This window comes from Medicago truncatula, chromosome 6 (assembly GCF_003473485.1).
Source record: "Medicago truncatula cultivar Jemalong A17 chromosome 6, MtrunA17r5.0-ANR, whole genome shotgun sequence".
NCBI classification, from domain to species: domain Eukaryota; kingdom Viridiplantae; phylum Streptophyta; class Magnoliopsida; order Fabales; family Fabaceae; genus Medicago; species Medicago truncatula.
In genome coordinates, this window is record NC_053047.1 from 39,583,518 (window position 1) to 39,602,620 (window position 19,103).

At 34.7% G+C, this 19,103-nt stretch overlaps 1 protein-coding gene and 2 long non-coding RNA genes across 3 annotated transcripts; 1 reads left to right on the forward strand and 2 right to left on the reverse strand.

Moving 5' to 3' along the window:
• The first annotated feature begins 5,579 nt into the window (after positions 1-5,579).
• Positions 5,580-6,248, forward strand: LOC11435580 (BURP domain-containing protein BNM2A). The gene has a single exon (XM_003620489.3). The coding sequence runs from the start codon at positions 5,619-5,621 to the stop codon at positions 6,246-6,248; it is 630 nt and encodes a 209-aa protein (XP_003620537.1). The 5' UTR covers positions 5,580-5,618.
• Positions 6,249-9,293: 3,045 nt separating this feature from the next.
• On the reverse strand, positions 9,294-9,766 carry LOC120580865 (uncharacterized). Its single transcript, XR_005646633.1, has 2 exons — positions 9,693-9,766; positions 9,294-9,561 (listed from the first exon to the last, which is right to left on the reverse strand). It is a non-coding gene; the product is annotated as an uncharacterized lncRNA (long non-coding RNA).
• A 1,863-nt stretch (positions 9,767-11,629) lies between these two features.
• Positions 11,630-12,035, reverse strand: LOC120576155 (uncharacterized). Its single transcript, XR_005642253.1, has 2 exons — positions 11,969-12,035; positions 11,630-11,865 (listed from the first exon to the last, which is right to left on the reverse strand). It is a non-coding gene; the product is annotated as an uncharacterized lncRNA (long non-coding RNA).
• Positions 12,036-19,103: the final 7,068 nt, after the last annotated feature.

Genomic DNA, 19,103 nt, shown 5'->3' on the forward strand with positions numbered 1-19,103 from the left:
TATGTGAGAAGGTGATTTGATTGATGCTAGTTTCTGACCAAAAAAACAAAAGAAAAAAAATATGAGTATGTGTGATATAGGTTAATCTAGACATAGCGCATCTTTAAACTCACGTTTGTTAGACCATCCACAATGGTGGGTGCTTCATCTATTTAGCATCATATTAAATAGGCACCCCCATTGTGGAGTATAATATATGGGTGGCTATGGAGAACGGTGGCTATGGAAGCACCCTCTCTTTCTTCATTTTTCATGGGTCACATTTAATAAATCTTAATAAAATAAATAATTTTTGTTGAAATGTAATGATATAAAATTATTTGTAGGACTTATTTAATAATTTCTTTTGAGGTGTTGGGTTGGAGAAAATTGGTGTTTATTAAGTATTACCGTAAAATAAGTGATGTGGACATATGAAATTAATTTAACCACTCAGTTTAAGGTGATATATTGTGGATGGTCTTAGTAACTATAAAATGAAGGTTTTATGGAGACGGTGAAGTCTCTTTGAAATAGAAGTTTATATTACTTTTTGTTTTTATGTTGTTCATGTGAGGCGGTGATTTGATTGAATGGCAGTTTTGACCCAAAATAAGTAAAAAAAAATAAATGAGTATGTTTGGTCCAACTTAAATTGGATGTAGCATATGTTTGATTTGGTGTTTAAGTCTCGAAACTCACGTTCAGTTGTGCTGTTGTCGTGATTTCATAGTAGTTACAAATAAGCTTCTACGTAGACGGTGAAGTCTCTTTGAAATAGAAGTTTGTAGTTCTCATTGTCTTAATGTTGCTTATGTGAGACGGAGATTTTTTTTGCGGTGGTCGGAGTTTGAACCTTTGCATATATTATATGTTGTCCATATGAACTGAATTAAGCTCACGAGGACTGAGACGGGGATTTGATGTAACACCCTAAACCCCACTTATTATTTTCTAATAAAAATACAGTAATTAATTAAACATGCAAAGGTGTTTATGAAAAAATCATTGATAGAGATTAGGGTTGACCCTTGGTCCAATCCTTGTTATAAAAAAAAATCATTCAATCCTTTGATCCTATGAAAAAAAAATCATTCAATCCTTGTTATGAACAAAATCATTCAATCCTATTAAAAAAATCATTCAATCCTTCTAATAAAAATACAATAATTAATTAAACATGTAAAAAGATAAAGGATTAGGGTTGATTTTGATCCAATCCTTGTTATGAAAAAATCATTGATAGGGATTAGGGTTGACCCTTGGTCCAATCCTTGTTATGAAAAAAATCATTGATAATGCTTCCAGAAGACAAATATTAAACCCCCAAAGTAATTTAGACTCAACAATAGTTTTGCCTCCAAAAAGTTGTCTAAGAGACTTAATAACTTTTATAAATAAAATACGTGATCATTTTCTAAAAAAATAGAGAAACAACAAAAAAATTGAAAGGAAATGTGCAACAACTTTTTTTGCTCCAAAAAGTTGTCTAAGATACTTAAGAACTTTTATTTTTTTGAAGACATAAAAATGGAATATATTAACACTGGCGGTGAGTGCTCCTCAGTACAAGGTGTACCGAACAGACTACCCCAAATAACAATATGTCATACAAGTTATATACAAGAAAAACAGGTTAGTCGATACTCAAACAAGTCAAGGGGTCCGACCACCATCTTTGCACACCATAAACAAACTTGGCATTATTAGCCTTTACCCACCATAATGAATGGAATTTTACTTTATCTAGAAGCTGTAATATAGGAGTTTCAACGTTTTTAAATACTTTGTTGTTGCGTTCACTCCATATTAGCCAAACACCAAGAAGCTACAATAATTGAAGAAAAGCACAGCGGGCCTTAGATGATCCTGTATAATGAATAAATTGGAGAAAATGGTCAGTGATGGTAAGCGGTTCTACTCCCGCCACTCCAACCAGGCCCTAATTTGCTGCCACAACGACCGAACACTTCACAATGAATAAACAAGTGAGCTGATGTCTCCTCAAGCCCACACCCTGTAGCACACGAAGTCCCCGCCTCTTGCACTATGCCGCGCCTAAGGAGATTGTTCCTGGTTGGGAGCATGTCCTTTAGCAAACGTCAAGCAACAATGGACACCTTTAGGGGAACCTGCTTATGCCAAATGAGGTCTCTCCACACGTCAACAGTGGAAGATACCGAAGTTGTCAGAATCTGATAAGCACCTTTGACAATATATCCTTCATGAATGTTTGGATCCCACTGCCACCTGTCAAGAATATTAGCCTGCACAAATACACCATCAAGTAGTACCCTAAACTCCTCTAACATTTCTTCCTCACACGTCCACAATCTCCTCCTCCAACTCCATGCCTCTCCCCCTTCCCCCCATCCGCGATCACAAATATTCGCCACAGTAACAAATTTATTAGTCGCTAAATCAAACAATCGACTAAACCTTCTACACAAGGGGACATCTCCTAACCAGTTATCAAACCAAAAGAACGTATTGTTTCCATCACCTAACACCCTAGATACCCTTTCGCCAAACCAACCACCATTTGTGCCCTCAATCCCATCCCTAATCTTCACTACCTCCCTCCACCAAGAAGAAGCACTCCGGCCCCCAACCTCCAACCTCCCAGCCACCTCACTATATCTCGCCACCAACACCCTATACCAAAACCCACCTCTATCCACCAACAACTGCCAACACCATTTATCCAACAAGGCTAAATTAAACTCTCTAAACTGCCTCACCCCCAGCCCTTCATACTCCTTACCTAAACAAATAGAGCTCCAAGCAATCCAGGAAATTTTCCTGTTATCCTCACTCCCTCTTTAAAAAAAATTCTTAAATAAAGTTTCAATGGAAGAGATTATATCTGTCGGAGCTTTGAAGAAAGAAAGAGTGTAGACAGGAAGCGAGGTCAGGACAGACTTAAGAAGAATCAAGCGGCCCCCAAAAGATAGAAAGCGACTCTGCCACTTTGACAGTCTAGATTTAATAGTAGACATCATAGGTTCCCAAAAGGCTAACCTTCGAGGATCACCATCAATTGAGAGACCAAGATACAAAAATGGAATATTACCCACCTTACAATTTAAAATAGATGCTGTTTCAGTCAACCACGAGTTCCCAATATTAATTCCTACCAGTAGACTCTTATGAAAATTCACTTTTACACCGGACATATCTGCAAATAAGTTCAACACCGCCCTTAACACTCGAACATTGGCCCAACTCTTAGTACCCATAAGTAGGGTTGGGAATAGGTCAGGCCGGCCTACAGGGGCCTACGGCCTGGCCTGTTTTGGCCTGGCATGGCCTGGACTGTTTAGTAGATAGGCCTAGGCTTAGACTTTTTAGAAAGCCTGTTTAGTTAAATAGGCCAAGCTTAGGCTTCAAAAAAAGACTGTTAAGCCTAATAGGCCGGCCTATTAATACTTATTTATTAAAAAATATTTTTTTATATTAAAATAATTGCATATATTAAAAATATAAACATCTTTTTCTCTATCTAGTTGAAATTTACTTGTAGTGAAATAGGCTTTTAAGTAGGCTTTAAGACATGTTTAACCTATTTAGTAGGCCAAATGAACTATTTGATGGCCTTAATATGAAGTAGGTCTGTAAGTAGGCTTTCAGGCCAGTCCAGGCTTTTAAATAGGTCAGGCCAGGCCTAGAAAAACGGCCTATGATAGGCCATAGGCCAGGCTCAGGCTTGTGATTTATTTCGTAGGCCAGGCTCAGGCCTATCAAAGCATGGCCTGGCCTGGCCTATTCCCACCCCTACCCATAAGTAACGTATCATCAGCAAACTACAGATGTGACACCACCACAGAGTTAGATAAATAAGATAAGATATGCGATCATTTTCTAAAAAAATAGAGAAACAAAAAAAAAAAAAAAAAAAGGAACGAAATGTGCAACAATTTTTTTGGCTCCAAAAAGTTGTCTAAGAAACTTAAAGAACTTTTATAAATACGTGATCATTTTTAAAAAATAAAAAATAAAATAAAAATTAGGAGGGAAATTTACAACAACTTTTTTGGCTCCAAAAAGTCGTCTAAGAGACTTATGAACTTTTATAAATAAGAACAAAAAATTAGTAAGGAAATTTGCAAAAACTTTTTTGGCTTCAAAAAGTTGTCTAAGATATTTAAGAACTTTTATAAATAAGATAAGATAACATATGCGACCATTTTCAAAAATATTAAAGAAACAACAAAAAATAAGGAAAGAAATTTGCAACAACTTTTTTTGACTCCAAAAAGTTGTCTAAGATATTTAAGAACCTATGTACATAAGATAAGATAAGAGATCTTTAAAAAAGGCAAAGAATTAGGAAAGAAATTTGCAAAAACTTTTTTGGCTCCAAAAAATTGTCTAGCTCCAAAAAATTGTCTAAGATACTGAAGTTTATAAATAAGATATGCGACCATTTTAAAAATAAAATAAAGAAACAACAAAAAATAAGGAAATAAATTTGCAACAAATTTTTTTACTCCAAAAAGTTATCTAAGATACTTACGAACTTTTATAAGTAAGATATGCCATCATTTTCTAAATAAAAAAACAAAGTTAGGAAGTAAAATTACAATAACTTCTTGACCAAAAAAAAAATTACAATAACTTTTTTGACTCCAAAAAATTGTTTAAAAGCCTTAAGAACCCATGTATATAAGATAAGAGATCTTTAAAAAGAGCAAAAAAATTAGGAAAGAAATTTGCAACAACTTTTTTGACTACAAAAAGTTATCTAAAATACTTAAGAACTTTCAAAAGTAAGATATGCCATTATTTTCTAACAAAATTAAAGAAAAGTGAGTGTTTTTTTAAAACGAATGAACCTCAATAGCAGCTATAAAAAGGTTATATGTTATTTCAAGTGGAACTCATTCTCAATGGTGAAGATCCTCTCAAATAGACGAATGATGGCTCCTACGTTAACACTTCACTTGCTTTCTTTAGTCCTTTTCTTCTTTACAGTAATTAAATTATAAATTGTCTTATTAAATTCTTTGTAGTATAACATGGTCTTTTAATATTCCCCAAGAAAAACACATGGCCAACACATTTTTTTTTTACAAATTAATAAACTTATTTTTAAGAACATTGAACAATTTTTATTTTTTTTTTATAGAATGTGTGACTTTTTTTTTTTTGACAAACTAGTGAGTGGAGTATTTGGCAATGATGCCAAATTCAAGGAAATCTCACCTAAAAAAAAATAATTCAAGGAAATATCTATATATCCTTGTACAAATATATTTACTTTTCAACACCAGTTTCAGCATATAATTAAGACTTATGTGTGACATTTTTTTTACTCATATTTGGTTTTCATTTTTTTTTTCCTACAATTCTTATATTGTAATTTCCATTTATATAATTCCCTTTTCAATATAATAACTACACTAATTTTTCATCGTTAAAAGTCCTTGCAATTGAAACATCTAGTATTAATTTGGCTAGTTAATTGGCCCCTAATATTCTCACTGATATTATTTGTACTTTGTAGAATGGCCAAGGCATCAGTGCTACTAGAGAGTTGCCAAATCTAATATGGTATGGCGGTCAAGATAATGTAATAACACACAGAAGTTTTTAAGTTAGAATTTTTCAATTTGAATGATCTTCGTGTTGGAAATGTAATGACCCTCCAATTTCCGGTTCAAAAAATTCCTCATTTCCTTTCAAAAAAGGAGGCCGACTCAATGCCTCTCTCACTCTCACAACTCACAAGAGTTCTACATCTCTTGTCAATCCCTCAAGATTCTCCACAAGCCAAATATATGAGAAAAACACTTGAACAGTGTGAAAAAGCCATCATAGTCAAAGGGGAGACCAGGATGTGTGTCAACTCTTTAGAGTCCATGCTTGAATTCGTTGGCACAATAATTGGTTCAGAAGCCAAATATGATATTCTCACAACCAGCAACCCATCACCCACAACCACCCCTCTCCAGAAATACACCATTTTGGAAGTATCACCTGACATTAATGCTCCAAAATGGGTTGCTTGCCATCCCATCCCATATCCATATGCCATTTACGGTTGTCATCACATAGCTACAGGGAGTAAAGTGTTCAAGGTATCTTTGGTTGGTAATGAGAATGGAGATAAAATGGAAGCTCTTGGAATGTGTCATTTGGATACATCTGGTTGGAACCCAAATCATAAGTTATTCAAGACACTAGGAATCAAGTCTGTGAAGAACTCTTCGGCGTGCCACTTCTTTCCTGTAAACCATATTTTGTGGATTCCAAAATCCACCATGTGAAGGAGTTGATCTATCTAGATCTCTATGTAAAATAAATAATAAATAAGTAATGTGTGTTAGTTTGTTAATGTTTGTGTGCATGAGAAAAGGTTGTACAACACAATCGAAATACAAACCTAGACTTGTTGCAACCTTTAATTACTACTCCATATTAATTAAAACTTTAATGTTTAACTTATTTTGTGTCAAATTTTTTTTTACTCAAACATCTTTTGTTGTCATTATTAAATGATGACTAACGCGCCATTTTGATAACTTGCACTCTTTAGGCTAGGGGTGTTCAAAACCGAAATAATCCAATTGAAAAACTGCAAACCAAATCAACACAAACCAAAACCGCAAAAAATTACATTTTGTTTGGATGTATTCAGATCACTTTTTTGCTCAACTGTATGGTTTGGTTAGGTTTACGGTTTTTAAATCTATGTCACCTAGACTAATATTCATAGAAACTCAATGGAAACTTTTATAAAATGACATATTTTTTCTCTTGTTAAGTTTCTTCTTTTCTTTTTATTTCAAAAATGTATTTATGCGCTACTTGAACTTTTAGAGAATGATAAAATCTTAGTCTCTAACATTTCTCAAATAATAGAATTACTTTTTGACCACATTTTAAATATTGGTCTATGTTGTTAGGTGAAAATGAAAATGTAATGTTGAATGAAATTAACAACATTTTTAATTATCTTTTTAACTTAATTTTAATGTTGGAAATTAAAAAAATTGTATTGTTTTGAAAAAAACCGCACCAACCGATCCAACTCAAACTGCATTTGTTTGGTTTGGTTTAGTTTGGATTTTATTTTAAAAGTTAACCAAATCAAACCAAACCTCATGTTTTTTTATCATACGGTTCAGATGACTTTTAGCCTCAAAATCGAACCAAATTACCGCATCACGAACACACCTTCTCCTCGTTGGGCTCTATGTTCTCCAGATCGGTGATGGCTTTAACTAGTTTTGACGGTGGAGCTCAGTCATGGCTGCTCTGATACCGGCGGCTGCAGATTCCTCGATTAATCCTCCTTCCCGCAACTTCTGGATCATTTGTGTCGTATGGATCGTTACGGTTTGTGTTGTATTTGCGGGATCGCCGTTTGTGGTTTGGTTTTGGTGGTCTCGGTTTGGGTAAGTTGTTCTGGTTGAGTTGATGGTAGTGTTTGTGGGTGGCTGCTTTTTGTCGTCGTCTTGTTGTTCGTTGTTTGCGCCTTCGTGGGTATGGTATGTGTTTTCTTGGTTCCTGTTCAGCAGAGGATGGAGCGGATGCAGATCTGGACTCTTTTTGCAGTGGTTGAGTTTCAAAACCTGAAAGGGTCTGTTCGTTTAACCCGAAAGGGTTTGGTTCGATTAACCCAAAAAGGTCTGGTTTCTGACGTATTTAATTCATCTCTCGATCTGAGTTTTTACACGTTGTTAGTTCGAAAGAGCATTACATGCATGCAGTTGATTCAGGGGGTAGTTGTCACTTGAATTGGTTCCGTGTTGACGGTCAATCCATTCGCCTATTTTAAAACTCTAACAATTGTATGTGGATGTTCACTTTTCACGCTTTTTTTGTAAACTGGTTTCACGCATGTACGCGGGTTTGCTGGGTTGCGTCAGTGATTAGTGTATTTTTGTTAGGATAGATTAGAGTTGTACCACTTGGACAGATTTATCACGATGGTATTCCCGTTTGGGTTATTCCCGGGTTAGGTCCAATGCCCCCCCCCCCCCCCCCCCCCAAAAATTTAATAGCATACAATGGCAAAATGCCTACAAATTGTATGATAAAATCTAAATCACCAGAATGCTCATGCTTTCGGATATGCAACGTTGGCGTCCAAATCATTGATTGAATATGTGATTGACTGAAGCTTTTTTCAAGATGAACCAAATGAACACCGAAACAATATACGAAACCAAACAACGCCACACAAGTCAACGAACAACACAACGCCGCACTTAGACGACAAAATCACGAAAAAATACAAAAGAAAACACTTGATATATGTAGAAATCACTTATTTAGATCGAAATAAAAGGGGGAAAAAGATGCAGAAGGGTGATTGTAGATCAAAAAAGGACCTAAAACCACCCCTCCTTGATGAATGAAAGAGAAAGAAAACTTAGACAAAATTAGAGTTTCTCTCTCTAAAAAACTAGGGTCGACTGACATATTAGCTCCACCAATAACGACTTGCCATGCTTACAACCATAACTCTATCCTTGAAGAAAAAAAAACATAACTCTAATAAATTTAATTTAGTGAGATCATACAATTTATAAAATATGTTTTAAGTCTTTATAAAATTTGTTACCAAAAAAAAAAGTCTTTATAAAATTTTACTGTTTGATTTTTAGTCCCTACAAAAACTCTTCCGATTTTAGGTCTTAAATAATCTTGCAAATGGTTTAAGTCTCTTGTCGCTAAGTCAACTTAAACTTTTTATTGTTTTTTTAGGTTTGTTTAAAATATTATAAAAAGTTTTGAAAAAAAATGAGCTCAAAATTAAATTTTTAGGTTCAAATTTTTGTTTTATCGGTGAAAGTTTTGTTACTTCTATCTTGATTTTATGGTGTTTAAAAAATTCATATTAATTAATCTAATGTTAAAAAAAAAATATTTGTGGACGAATATTTCTAATTTTCTAAACATAACCGCAAAACATCATTAAAAATTTCAAAAGGCGAAGAATAATTAAATATGTTTCGTTTTAGCATTGACTAAAAATACTTATGCTCGTGAGCTTAACTCAGTTAGTATGAACGATGTATAATGTATGCAAGATTCGAGGTTCAAATCCCGATCATCATAAAAATAAAAAAAAATAAAAAAATAAAAACTACTTGCAAAATAACCGTGTATGAACTTAAAGTTGATGATTTTTTTTTTTTAACCCTAATAGCAATAACAAGATGTTTCATAGCAATAATAAGATGTTTCGAAAGTTTGATAAGCATGATATTTTGAAAAATAAAGTTGACAATGCTAGTTCAAATAAAAATCATCTAATTATTTCATCTCATCTCATTTATATAATAATATTTGAATACAAAAGATGATGCAATCACCATTTCTCATTAAAATTATTTTATTTAATTTTCCACATCAAAACATTCTCCATTACTCAGTTTGTAACTGAGGGTTTTGGAGCATGAATTTCATTAGTGAAGGTTGGTTGAAGATGTATACAAGTACATACGTTTGCAACACAATCAAGAACCAATGGGGATGGACATGGATAATTTTTATCCCTACAATCTTTTGTTGAACTGCAAACTACAATCTCATCAGTCACACTCTTGGCTTGTGATTCCATACATATATCTACATACACAAATAATACATGAAAATTAGAAAGATGTTGTATAAGAAAAATATAAACGAGCATAAGAGTAAATTGAAAAATCAAATGACAATACATTAAAAATTTCTCAAATCACAAATTGGTTTTTGACCTGAAGCAATGATTAAAAATGCCAACAAAAATGTCACTAGTAGAGAAGAATTTCTTGAAGTCTCCATCTTTTTCATAGATTATGTTATTTGGGAGTGTGCTTATATAGACTTGGTAAGCTCATTTTAAAAATAAAATATCATCTTTTTTTTTACATATTAAATATCATTTTTGACTATACATTTTTCTTTCAAAAAAAAAGTATTTGACTACACTTTAAATGTTTTATTTTTTTTAATGAAAATGTTTTAATTTATATATTTCCTTGTGTGTAAATTAGTAGATGCATTTGACCACACTTTAAATATCTTAATATATACTCTATTCGTTTTAAAATGAGTGTCGTTTTAGCCAAAATAATTTGTTTTAAAATAAATGTCACTTTTAGTTTCTAATGCAATAATAATTTTTTCTTTTCAATTGTACCCTTCAATTAATACTATATACACTACTTCCAAAGTATTATCTTTTCTTTAATGTAAAACAAACCAATAGTTTTTTTTTTGTTTTGTGGTGGCGGGGATTTGAACCTCGTACCTTGCATATATTATGCATTGTTCTTACCAACTGAGCTAAACTCACGAGAACAAAACAAACCAATAGTTGATTAGGATAATTTGGTAAAATAACATCTCTATTTTTTTATTTAATACATTTCTTAATATATGTGTAAAAACCTTAAACGACATTCATTTTGAAACGGAAAGAGTATTGGCAGTAAGATAGACATGTTAGTGTTTATCCATCCTCATTTTCGATTTGAATTATAATCATTTTCATTTAATTTATTATTTTTGATTTTATAATATATATATATATATATATATATATATAGAATTTGCTAGAACACATCCACTAGTTTTCATGTGGAAGTGTTTTAGTAAGCTACACCTTAAGGTGTATTTAACTACTTTTTAGTTATATCTTTGCACCTTAATAAAAACATGTGAATGTATAGTAGTAAACCCTATATATATATATATATATATATATATATATATATATATATATATATATATATACATATGATTTTAGTTAGTTTTTTAGAATTCAGTTTGAAAATGTGGACGATGGAATTGCGCGCAACGAAATACTGCGAAGAAAGTGTGAAATGGGAAGAAGAAGATTCTGAGTATAGTGATTATGAGGAATACTGGTCCAAGTATGAGAATGAGGACAGTAAACCATTTATGTATAAGCGGCGTTCTGATGGTTATGTGTTTAAGAACAAGGCTTGGTTGGATGGTGAGGCTAAAGTTGGTGAGTATAATGAGCTCTCTCGTGATCTAAGTGTAGGCATCTATCAACTTCAATTTCATTTCATGTTGTTTGGATTTTGGTGTTATCAATCACATATGGAGGTTAACAAAAAATCTTCCCTGGTGCCACTATCCTTCACAAATTGGCCCACACGGCTGTAAAAAAATAAATCTTCCACTGCAATCGTCCATGGCACTAGTTAAAAATACTCCTAGCTAGCTGGTGGTAAATTAGGGAACATGAGGAAATAGACCCCATTTTTGGAATGTTTATCATAGTAAACGTTTCAAGGGGCACTGTTAAGCTGGGGAATGAAGGAGAGTAGTGGCATTAGGTGCGACGGTAATGTGTCACTCATTCTGTTAAGTCGTCGTTAGAGTCAGTTAGGAGAAATTTCTCTCTGGTTTAGGAGTTCACACAACTCTGGTTTACATTCTGTTATTTCCTGCATTTCCACCATTGCAACAGTACATAATACACAATTGTTACCTCACTTTTCTGATTTCTATCAGCATACTTCTGTTAGTAAATCAATGGTATTGTTGTATCATGTTGGCTACAAAATTGTAAGAAGAAAGTCATTCAAATAAGAAGAAAGTCATTCAAATAACTAAACGGAATACTAACTTTAAATATAATAGATGATGCAATCACCCTTTCATATTATCATTTTATGTATTATTGACGTGAAACACAACAATTGTCACACTAATTATTACTCAGTTTGTAACAGAGAGATTTGGACTAATAATTTGACTAGTGTATACAAGTACAATGGTGACTAGCACATATGACAATAAGTCCAGGTGGACAATGACGATTTTGGATAGTACAATCCTCAGCTGTGTTGCAACTTGAGTCCAACTTCTCAGTCATTCTTGTGGCTTGTGAAGCTTCTGATTTCATACACATATCTACATGAAAATAAATAAGAATTATGTTTTATAGAAAATATCAATTGAGTTATAAAAGTAAAATGGATGAAGTGAAAAATCAAATCACAATTTGGTTTTAAACCTGAAGTAATGATTAAAAATGCCAACAAGAAGGACACTAGTAAAGAAGAATTTCTTAAAGTCTCCATTTTTTTTGTATAGAATATGTTCCTTAGCGGTGCGTTTATATAGACTTAAAATATCAATTTTTTTACACATTAAATGTCATTTTTATTTTTTTGACCAACATTAAATGTCATTTTTATTGATACATTTAATGTATGAATATAGTGTCATAGTTAATGAATTATATACTGTAACTATAAAAAAAAAAGTCAATATATTTGACTGCACTTTAAATATTTCACTATATAAAAAGGAAAAGAGCAAATTTATTTGACCATATTTTAAATTAAGACTCAATCTTATCCATAATCGAAGGTAAAACACATCAATTTTACTTTTAACTATCACATGTGGTGGTTCAATCCTTTTTATGTTTGGAAGGTGTTTTGTAATGCCTTTTTTTATTGACTTTCTCTTTGTGAATTATCCCTTATTTTGATGTAATTATTAAGTTTTCTTCTTTACTTCTCTTTGGCACTCCTTGTCCGGAGAAAGTAAAGTTGTTTGTTTAATATAATTTTATTTAAACTTATTAAAAAATATATTACTTTAATATTATAATGCACCAACTATAATTTATTCCCACTTTAATATTTTCAAGGTGTTTTCATGAAATAAGTCACGAAATAGTGTTGTTCAGTGTACCAGTCATACAAGATACAATTATCCTTCGCTAATCAATTATTAAATTTAGGTTTTTAATATCTTCTAAATAAATATGAGAGTAATCATAATAAACAAATCATAATTTATTATAAAAATCATACACTGGAAAAATGTTTGTCACAAATGATTTTAAATTTTTTATATTCTTTTGTCGTAAAAATGTGAATATTATAAAACATGAATAACGAGAATATTCCCTAAAAAAAAAATGAATAACGAGAATATAAAACATATTAACGAGAAAAATATGAAACATGAATAACGACAATATTTTCAAAAATGTGAATATTGTAAAATATTATAATTAGTATATTATAATTTTTTTTTTGAAGAAGCTAAAATGAATTATAATACCACCTCAAAAGAGTCTTTCCAAGCACAAGACGTACTTAGGAAAGGACATCAGAGTCAAGAACAATATATACAAAAGTTGCCTAACAGATCATAAACAAAAAGCAGAAAAGAAACTCTTAGCCAATGCCTAAAATGGTAAACGGACTAAGCCACCACCCATGGTAATTGAAGGGAAGAGAACTAAACTTCGTCTTCAACCATGTAAAAGTAAGCGACTTAATCTGGTCGACCACCTGGATAACCGAACAATCTTTGACATTAAACAACCTATTGTTTCTTTCCTTCCATATTTCCCAAACTACAGCAAACCAAATAACCTGAAGAATAGAATGGTGCACCTTAGTGGTACCAGCAATACGAGAAAACTGAGCAAAATGATCCGGCACCTGTAAAGGGACAGCCACGGACAAGCCTAACCACCTATAAATGAAGTGCCAAACAGAACCAAAAAAATTACAATGTAAAAATAAGTGTTGAGACGATTCCAACGATCCACAACCAGACACACACAACCTGGATGCTTGATCAATAACGCCACGACGGAGTAAATTATCTTTTGTGGGCAATCTATCTTGAAACAAGCGCCACGCAAAGAGCACAACCTTCAACGGAACATCTTTATGCCACAAGGAAGAGGCATCCACCGAAGACACCAAAGGGAGTTGAAAAGTAAGATATTTGTAGACACTTCGAACAGTGAAAGCATTAGAAGATTCCAACGTCCAAAGCCATCTATCAATCTTATCAACCTGCAAATTAACATTTTGAAGCAATAAAATTAGATCCCCCAACATCCCTTCCTCCCATACAAATAGCCTCCGCCGCCACCTCCACGCCTCACCATCCACCCCCCAGCCTAACTGACACATCTCAAACACCGAGCTCCCCTTAAACGGTGATAATTCATATAACCTATTGAACCTGACCCTAAACGACTCTCCACCACACCAAACATCTGACCAAAAGAGAGTGTTCTCCCCTCCACCTACACATCTACTCACGTGATTAGTGAACCACTCCTCGCGACATAAAGCATAGATATCACGCCACCACGTTGAGGCCTCACGCCCCCCTCCCAACAACCGACCGTCCTCCATCCCATACCTAGCTGCCAACACCCTAAACCACATACTATCATTATCCTCCAACAACCTCCAGCACCATTTACCCAGCAAAGCCATATTAAACTCCCTAATTCTCCTAACCCCCAAACCGCCAACCTCCTTACCCCGACAGACAGTATTCCAGTCCACCCAAGATATTTTCATGTGGTCGTCACTCCCCCCCCCCCCAAAAAAAAGCGATTTAAAATAGATTTGATAGAGGATACTATACCTGACGGAGCTTTGAAAAAAGAAAGAGCATAAACAGGCAATGACGACAGGACAGATTTTAGCAAAACCAAGCGGCCCCCGAATGATAAATGTTTCGACTTCCAACCCGACAGTCTAGATTTGATACAATTTAACAGAGGACTCCAAAAGGATAATCGACGAGCATTCCCACCAATAGGCATCCCCAAATACACAAACGGAATAGCACCCACTTTACAATTCAACATGGATGCCGCCTCAGCTAGCCACGACGCTGCAACATTAACACCCACCAAATGACTCTTTGAGAAATTTACTTTTAGACCCGATAAGGCTTCGAAAAGAAGAAGGATAGCTCTCATAGAACGGACATTGGCCCAAGATTTAACACCTAAAATTAAAGTGTCATCTGCAAATTGTAAATGGGACACGACGGTAGCTTCGGTGCGTCCCACACGATAACCAACAAACAAGTTATTAACCTCCAAAGATTTCATCAACACATGAAACCCCTCAGCAGCTAAAAGAAACAAAAACGGCGAAAGAGGATCACCCTGCCTCAATCCCCTTCCCAAAGCAAACTCATCAGTAGGAGACCCATTTACCAAGACGGAAGCAGTAGCTGTTCTAATACACTCGTTAATCCATTTACGCCAAAGAGTAGGAAAACCCATCTTCTTCATCACATCATCTAAATAACCAAACTCAATAGAATCATATGCTTTTTCAAAATCAACCTTGAACAGAATCAATTCCTTCTTGCATCTACGCGCTTCATCAACTATCTCATTAGCCACCAAAATTCCGTCAAGGATTTGACGACCTTTAACGAACGCTGACTGAGTATCTGAAATGACTGAACCAATCACACCACGAAGTCTATTCGCAAGCACCTTGGCCAAAATTTTGTACATGCTACCCACCAGCGATATCGGACGAAAGTCATGGAGGCATTGCGGACTCTCAACCTTTGGAATTAAGGCGATAAAAGTGCTATTAATGCCTTTGGCCAAACGACCATTACGGTGAAACTCTACTAAGAAGCGCATAACCTCTTCCTTCAGAATCTCCTAGAACTCCTTTATAAAACCAAAATTAATCCCATCAGGACCTGGACTTTTATAATTCTCGCAATCCCACACCGCTCTCCGCACCTCATCCACCGAAAAAGGTCTGGTCAAAGCCGCCCCCTCTCCAATGGACAAGGAACGAAAAGTCAAAGATTCCATACTAGGCCGATGAGAAAGCCGCCTCTGAAAATGAGTTGAGAAATGATTATAGACCGTATTGCGTACGTTGACTACCCCCTCCACCAAAGCTCCATTCACAAGAAAAAAAGGAATAGAGTTTCTACGCCGCCTATTAGACATAATACCATGGAAAAACTTCGAATTTGCATCTCCTTCCCTCAACCATTGAATTCTGGACTGTTGCCAACAAATACTAGAATTAATACGAACCAAAGAGGACAATTCTTCAGATAAACCATGCAACTCCTCAATCTCATAATCTCGTAACACCTCCGACTCCCCTTTCAAATCCAACAAATCTATTCTATCCTTTAAGATCGAAATTCTAGCTGGTAAGTTTTGAGAGTGATTGTGGTGCCACTCTTTTAAAGCCAATTTAATCCGTTTCAATTTTTCCTTCAAAACAAAACCTCCCCAGCCATCCACTTGAAATGATTGCCAAGAATTGCACACAAAAGAATTATAACCAGGAAGAAGCTCCCAACATTTCAACATCCGCAAAGGTCTCGGACCCCAATTTTCTACATCAACTGAGAGCTCCAACGGGCAATGATCGGACACCCCACGAAACAAGGCCATCTGAAAACAATTAGGCCAAGTCAAACACCACCTATCAGAAAGCAAAAACCTATCGATGCGGCTCATAGAATTCCCATCACCCCGGACCCACGTGAAGTTGCGGCCCCGGAGAGGAAGATCCACCAAAAAATTGTCTTCTATAAAATTATTGAAATTAGCTCTCCACCCTTGGTTAGCCACACCTCCCACACTACGTCGCTCTTCCAAACACCGGACAGCATTAAAGTCACCACACAGGCACACATTCATATCAGAATAATTAATAAGTTTATTAGAAAGATTAGTCCACAACACCTGCTGACGGGTAGAGTCACACGGAGCATAAACATTAAACACAGCAAAAAGCACACCTGTTTTCACAAATCTTCCAAAAATCACTAAAACATGATCAAAAGACAAAGATGACCACACCTCTACCTCTTGAGTATCCCACATCGTAAGTATACCACCTGAGGCACCCACAGACGGTTGAAAAGAAAAATCAACAAGATCACCACCCCACAAAGATTTACATAAAAATACATCAATAACAGACAACTTTGTTTCCTGAACACAGAAAATAAACGGATGCTTCTCCCGCACCAAATGGCTCACCTCTCTTCTTTTTTCAAAACTCCCTAAACCCCACACATTCCAAGAAATTATTTTCATCAAACACCACCTACTCCACTGCCACCCCTACTCCCACAACCCACGCCCTACGTCCCACTTGCAACACTCCCATCAGTTTTCCGTCCCTTTCCAGACAACACCGCAAACATATTATTATTGGTATCTCCTTGGAGCTTGAGACCAACAGTAGTCGCTACATCACAAACATCCTTATTTATCACCTTCTCATTACCTTTTAACACTAACCAGTGCTTCCAATCATTATTAACAGACGACTGGGAGGCACTATTGGATTCACATGATTTTCCTATATCTTTTGAACCTGCAGATACCATATTTCGTTGTTTCAAAGGCCTTCGTAGAGCACGAAGAACCGCTATTCTATCCTTATCAGAAAGTCGAGCAATGCGCTTCAAATTTCGTGCACAATGTCGTAAATGGTCGTTACCTTTCTTCTTTAACACTTTCGGCAACACTTTTGATGTAGATGTAGCATGAACCTTTGAACCCGCCCGCAAATTAGCCTCTGATTCATTCCGCTTGATTTTATCGGCCCATTCCAAACTCCACGGACCTGAAACTGCTGGTCGACCCTGTGTCGGAGGACAAGAAGAAGTTCTCTTCGCAACTCTTTTTGCAAAATTAAAATGCTTCCCAAACCTTGACCCAGCATCAGCACTAACTTCCTTATTGGAAACAAAAATACCATCTTTAGAATGCACCTCATTAATAACAATATGAGGATCAGGAATCGGAAGCACCGAAGGGAGCTCCGTTCCTTGCGGCTTTGAAGTAACCACGGGCAGAGAGTTAACCGGCGGCACTGAAATAGGTTCAAGGACAACATGGGAGGTGTACCACTGGTGTTTGGGGCCTGCATCCTCGTTCAAACTGTCCGTAAAAATGTTCACCAAATCATCGACATCACCGCAGCCATTAACTTCAGCAAAGACTTCCGGCATTTCTGAAGAAGCTTCTTCTCGGTTGTCTTCTTCATCAAACAAACAAGCGTCTTCCCCCACAGAAAAACCCCACTCCTCAATAATAAGGAGATTGAAAAGAACCCCGTCCACCATAATTTGAGTTGTTCTTATTTTTGTCATGTACAAAAAATTATTGGTTTCCTATAGATATTGATTTGATATATTGTAAAATAATAAATATTAAATAAAATATTATGCTATATGCATTTTATGTTATAAGTATTTTTTTGAGTAACTTTTTTTTTATGGTATAAGTTGTTAATTTTAATATATCAAATAAATATTATGCTATGCTTCTTTTTTCATTAATCAAGTCAATATCTATAGGAAATCGTGTGATAGCACAGGTGTTTCCCTAGTATAAACTAAAAGCATCTTAAACACAATACTTACGGTTACGATTTTTAAATCATACAATTTTTTTTTTTAAGAAGTTAAACTAACCCACCTAAATTGATAATGGAGATAATCGAACTTGAAACTTAAAGGAGGAGCACACTCTGAGATCCCAAGCCAATACCACCAAGTCAACCCAAATGGGTTAAATTATACATCTTCACTTGGTGGATCTATGATTTTATAGCATTAAAACTTACACTGTGAATAAGTAGCTAATACCTTGCGTAAAAGGATATGATAAAATGAGTATATGAAGAAATCTAAGATAAACTCCACACACAAATAAAGGTGGTTAAAAAAGAAAGAAAGAAATGTCATGAACTATACATGTTTGTTCAAGCACCAGCAAATATATTTTGAAAAAATTAAGTTGTCTATATTAGTTCAAATTAAGATGATCTGATTATTTTATCTCATTTAATACGATTTTTTTTGTAGGAAGACAAAATAGTAAAGTAAGGTGTCGGGATTCAAATTTCAATCATGAAGTCTGACCTAACAATTTCAGTATTTTGTCAGTTCAGTTAGAACTTACGATTTAAATACAAATGATGAAGTAATCACACTTTCTTTATTAACATTTTATGTATTATTGACATCAAACAAAACGATTGTCACACTAATTTATTACTCAGTTTGTAACTGAGAGTTGGACTAACAATTTTACTAGTGGATACATGAACAATGGTGGACAGCACATATGACAATAAGTCCAGATGGACAATGATAGTGTTGCCTATAACAATCCTTAACTGAGTTGCAAGTATAGTGCAACTCATCAGTCACTCTAGCTGCTTGTGATTCCATACGCATATCTATAAGAAAAAAATATACATGAAAATAAGAATAATGTTGTATATAAAATATGAACTGAGTATAAGGGAAAATAGAAGAAGTGGAAAATTAAATGACAATAGATAAAAATTTCAAATCAC